The 5,513-nt window shown below is 48.2% G+C and overlaps 1 protein-coding gene across 1 annotated transcript in view; it reads right to left on the bottom strand.

The window, feature by feature from the left end:
- Positions 1-3,022: 3,022 nt before the first annotated feature.
- Positions 3,023-5,513, bottom strand: part of ALDH1A2 (aldehyde dehydrogenase 1 family member A2) — a 94,529-nt gene continuing 92,038 nt past the window's right edge. Inside the window, exon 13 of the mRNA XM_077747945.1 lies at positions 3,023-4,847. Coding sequence (XP_077604071.1) covers positions 4,775-4,847 — 73 coding nt within the window. The 3' untranslated portion in view covers positions 3,023-4,774. The remainder of the gene's footprint in view (positions 4,848-5,513) is intronic.

Below are 5,513 nucleotides of genomic sequence, written 5' to 3'. Positions count from 1 at the left end.
ATCCCCAGGAATCCTATCCTAGAGAGTCAGGGCCTGCATGGTCGCCTTAAAGCTGAGTGAGAAATGACACATAACTGGTGTCCTACGGGCACTTTGTTACTTTTTGTAGTTTAGAGCCGTGTGTGCGGCGTGACGCTTCAGAGCCACCGAAGAAACTGATCACTCGTGATGTTTCCTCCCCGCCCCGCATTGTGTGGTCCCACGGAGGAGGTGGAGGCCCACCAAGGTGAAGTGACTCACCCAGAGACACACGCAACTTCCTGTAAAGGGACTTCAAGGGAGAGGGCTGCTGATCCCTTTTCTGACCCTTCCATGCAACGTGCTTTTCCCAATGCTGCGTTGCTAGTCGGCTGTCACTCTGGATTACCAACAAGAGGGCGTGGGAGAGGATCTGCGTGATCCTTCCATAAACTGGATGTATATGCCTGGTAAGGGTTATAGTCAGATAGCAAAGCAGCCGGCCCCCTGTGATGGGTTGTCCTGTTAGACTGGAAGCTTCACAAGGGTAGGAGCTGTGCCTGGCTGGCTCTGTCCTCCAGCATCTATGCCAACACCTGGCATCATAACCATTTGTGGAGGGAAAGTGATGGAGGAGACGGGGGTAGTTTCTTAGGGTCAGGGGTCTGCAGGGTTGGCTCTTCCCCCATCAGATTAACCGTGACCCCTATAAACACAGACAGCACCTTGTGGAATGTGTATTTTCCAGCCTTATTCTGGCTGCACTCGTTTCCCACCGTTTTCTTCTTTTCATCCCATTTTTAATTCATGTGATTTTGTAGTTGTTTCTATTATTCCTGGTATATTTTAAGCTCTGTGATTGACCCTGTTCCATGTTTCAACCTCTACAGCGACGACACTACCATTTCCTTACCATCCAGGCTTGAAAATGTATTCATTCACTTTTTCTTCTTTCATATTCATTCACTGAGTTCTGGAGACTTCCCCACTGATTTGTTTCCTTCCTTTCCATCCCATGACCAAGCTGGGACCACACCACACTCATCCCGTGACCAGTCTGCTTCTCTGAACCACTCGGCTCCCGACCAACATGGTCTAACCACTGCCCTGTCGGTCTCCAGCCCCCAAACCACAAGGGATCCCATCTTCTATTACAGTACCTGGAGCTCTGGTTGAGCCCCAGGGTCCTCCGCAGTCTGAATGACAGCCATCTCCTCACAATCACATGGGCATGCCTCTGCCTCACCTCTGCACATTAATGCTTTTATCAAGGATGCTTTCTTCTCACTCCCCTGCCTACTGAAATTACATTCCTTCTCGAGCCCAGATCAAAGCCCACGTTTTCTGCTAGCTTCTCCCGGAGTGTCCTCTTCTCGTGGACATCTTTTTGTTTTATTGTACAGTCTAGCGTATTTACTCTTCCTGTTCTTTAGTCCCTACCTTATACTATTCTTGCCATTTATTATCTAAAATGTCACGAAAAAGAATGAGATCATCAATACAAAGGCACTGAGAGTGTTTTGGAGGAAAAGGTATGACGGAAATCTCAGGGGTTGACAGTGACAAAGACCATAGATATACAGTGCTAATGACAAGGATTGAGTGTCTCTGTGTCAGTTTCCTTAGTGATGTTTGTAATGCTGTCTTCATTTGCCTTTATGTTGGTACCACAAAGGGATGAGGTTTGAGGAACTTTATGCTTTGAAGAACCATCAAATTATGTCTATCTTATTCTGGATTCCTGTTATCTATAAACTCTACAATGCCAGCTTCCAGAGGACTTTTCAGTGATTACTCTATACCCATCTGGTTCTCATTTTCTTCCTGGTGGGTGAAGGTAATGAACATGAGGTAGATTCACAGGGAGCCCGCATCTTGTATTTCACAATACACCCCAGTGCCATGGGGACTGGCTCCCGGGCCTCAGTTTGCTCCTCTGAGGGATGAGATCTCCACAGTCAGAGAGCAACACAACTCCCTGAGTCTGATCCCCTTTGTGGCCAAGTCATCTGTTTTTGTTTTGTCTCACTTGAATAGGGCTCAGGTGGAGATTCTAAGCATTGGAAGGAGGGGATGTGCAGGTCTGACAAGTGGAAAGCACTCCCCAAAAGCTCAGCTCTGAGAATGGAGAGCAAACAAACTCTAGCTGGTAATACCATCACCATTTACAGCTTCCTTCTTGCAGCTGCCAAATACTGGCTCGGGTTGTCAGCTTTTGACTTTATTTCACCACGGTGAGTAAAGTAAAACCACTACCAAATGCCATCAGCAACGCGAGCTCTGTTGTGTAGCCTTGATGGTGAGGACGAGCCCTGACTCTCCTTTACGTTCTAGCTTTCATAGAGGCTCTTTTTTTTTCCTTTTTTTTTAAATGATTAAAAAAATTTTTTAATGTTTATTTATTTTTGAGAGTGAGCGTGAACATGAGCAGGGGAGGAGCAGAGAGAGAAGGTGACACAGAATCTGAAGCAGGCTCCAGGCTCTGAGCTGTCAGCACAGAGCTTGACACAGGGCTTGAAGCCATGAGCCCTGAGATCATGACCTGAGCCGAAGTCAGACATTTAACTAACTGAGTCACCCAGGTGCCCGAATGATTATTTATATTTGAGAGAGAGAGGGAAAAACCTAGCGAGCGGGTAGGGGCAGAAAAAGAGAGGGAGACACAGAGTCTGAAGCAGGCTCCAGGTTCTGATCTGTCAGCACAGAGCCCAACATGTGGCTTGAACCCATGAACTGCAAGATCATGACCTGAGCTGAAGTCAAGACGCTTCAGGAGCAACCCAGAAGCCCCTCATGGAGGCTTTTTGGAATGAAATCATTTCCTAGGTTTAATACATGATTATACTTGTTTCCACACGAAAATGTATGTATACACCAAGTTTAAATTGTGCAGAAAACAAGGGTCTTATTTACTTTACTGTATTCTGTAAAAATACTTGCCCAGACTTCTGGTCAGTGCCCATAGAAAACAGTCCAGCTGAATACCCCAGCCGCTGAGAGGAGGACCCAAGTGTACTCAGTATGACAAAAAGATTTATAAACACAGCCAAATAACCCCAAGGAGTACACAATATAAATGCTTTATTGCTAGCACAGAGGTTTCTTTTAAAGTAAATTAAAAGAAATAAATCTTCATTTTCACATTCTATACTGCAGTTGAAAGGTAACTAGCTGGTTAATGGGTATGTTCACTTGGACACAAGCTATAAGGAGAGCACGACAGTCACATGGAAGAGCTCAGAGATGCGGCATCTCTGAAGGCATCGGGCCACTGAATGCACTGCCGTTCGTAAATAACAGCAAAGAGGGATTTCTTTTAAACATCGTGAATAGACAAGACTTATAAATAGAAAACTGGTATGGTTAGAAAGCAGAAACCCATTAAATACAGAAGGCTATATATGTGTTGTCCATATTCCACGTACTCTAGGTTAGGTTTGGTACTTTTAAATAAATGATCTCCATCCAGTTTACAGACCAGACTGGTTTCGGCAGCCGGAAAAGGGGAAGGAGGAAAGAAAGGTGACGCTGCCCATCAACTGAGTAGATGCACTGGAAAGCAGGAGAGGAGCGTGTGACTGGAGGGGAGGGAGGGCCACCGCTTCATGCCTCCCCGTCCGGAAGCTCCTAGGGAGGTGGAGGGGGGCATCACTGAGTGGACATGGACGAGCTGCTGGGCATGTCCGGGGAGGTCTAGTGGAGCATGGCAATAGTGGCACTCTGCCAGTCTGTGAGCAGACACGAAACCTGCAGGCTTGGTCAGGTTTTCCAAGGTTACTGCCAGTGGATTTAGGGCACGGCAAGCCAGAGTAACAGCCAGAGCACTGGGAGTAGCAGTGCTGGGGCAGTGGGGGCCGGGAGACAGAAGCTGAAGACTCTAACTGCAGAGATAGTTCACTTAAATAAGAATTGTCAGCCAGTACTGAAAATGAAATTATTTCTGCAAGGCCCCAGCATTACCTTTTACCAAATTCTTGAGCCTATGCAATTCGTTTCTGGGTCAATTATTAAGATAAGCCTTGGAAAAAGATTTTACCAATCTAAGAAAAACAACCCACCCCCTGCCTTATTCCAGAATCACCCAGGAGGAAGTAAACACACACGCGCACCCACACGCCTTAAAGCCAAGCAGCCAGCTCAGAAGCTGTGAACTACATAGGATGACCTCCCATCTCTATCTTCCTGATCTTTCGCTCATGTGATTTATGGATGTAAGAAGCCAAGCTGGGTCAGGGACGTCCCCAGTTCTTCTCGATACATCTGCAGTGTACCAGCTCGTGGCATTTTCAGTCGGGTCTGGCTCTAACTAAAACCATTTCATGTTTTGCTTTGAAGAAGTGGATAACATGAAATGGTAATTTGGCTACAAAACCTTGGAAAATTGTTCCTGGCCCAAACATCTGCCCCAAATGAGCTCAGCTGAGATCGCCTTGGAGGGGTGGGAGGGCTGGGTGAGCTGAGAGCGCCTGGAAGGGGGAAAATGAAGACAATATAAGGATGACCTTCCCTCAGGAGGAAAGTTCTCTGTGACCAAAGGCTTCAGCCCATCTCTCTGGGATGTCCCTGACAGCTACTCCTCCTCTCGCCCTTTCCCCAGTATTTGGTATCATTCAGGTGAGCCCTTACATAAGAGTGCCAGGAAACGGTGCCCACATGCTCTGCTTTCGTTATGCACTGACTGGCCGGACCTACTTGTCATTATTTCACTTTAAATAAGGACTGAGTATGAGCTTTGGATTCCTGAGAGCCGGGCCCCCCAGGGAGAGTGGAGAGGGAAAGTCCTGCAGGCTGGCCTCCACCTTCCCCCTTGGCCTTCTTAGGAGTTCTTCTGAGGGATCTTTACTGTCACCGTCTTCACCTCGGAGTACTCCCGCAAGCCGAACTCCCCCCTGAAAGGCAGAAATACGCAGCATCAGACACCAGAGGGCTGGGCAGCCCGACCTCAGGGACCGCAAGAGTCCCGAAAAGGGGAAGTTTATCCCCTGCTAACAAGCAGGCCCTGGGTTTCCATGTAGAAATGTCTGATGAGCAGACAGCCCAGCTCTCCACTGAGGAGCACAGAGAGCTCTCATGTCATGAGCACTGACCATTTCTTAAAGGCAAAGGCTGATTTGTCTTCACAATATCGCACAGAACGGCGCAGCGCTGCCAATGCGGAGAAACAGGCACATGGGTTCGCCTGGGCCAGCGGTCACACAGGCCTAACTGTGCCCTGGATGGGCACCGTGGACAGCAGTGGACCAGGCCCAGGTCTCTGCTGCCGCATCTCTGCCACAGGCTCCCAGGGACGATGTGTGCCTTCCTCCTCTAAACTCCGCTCCTGCCACTGGACACCCCCTGATGCGTCTGTTTTCTAGCTGTGCCCCTAGAGATCTAGTCCACCTTAGCTGAAAGAAAAGCAGGACTCTTGAATTGTGAGAACAAACTGAGGGCTGATGGGGGTGGGGGAGAGGGGAAGCGGGGTGAAGGGCATGGAGGAGGGTACTTGGGACGAGCACTGGGTGTTATACGGAAACCAACTTGACAATAAACTATGAAAGAAAGGAAAGAGAAAG

This window comes from Crocuta crocuta, unplaced genomic scaffold, assembly GCF_008692635.1.
Source record: "Crocuta crocuta isolate KB4526 unplaced genomic scaffold, BGI_CrCroc_1.0 scaffold130, whole genome shotgun sequence".
Lineage (NCBI taxonomy): Eukaryota > Metazoa > Chordata > Mammalia > Carnivora > Hyaenidae > Crocuta > Crocuta crocuta.
The sequence above is the reverse complement of the archived record's forward strand: the minus strand, read 5'-3'. Positions and strand labels throughout refer to the sequence as shown.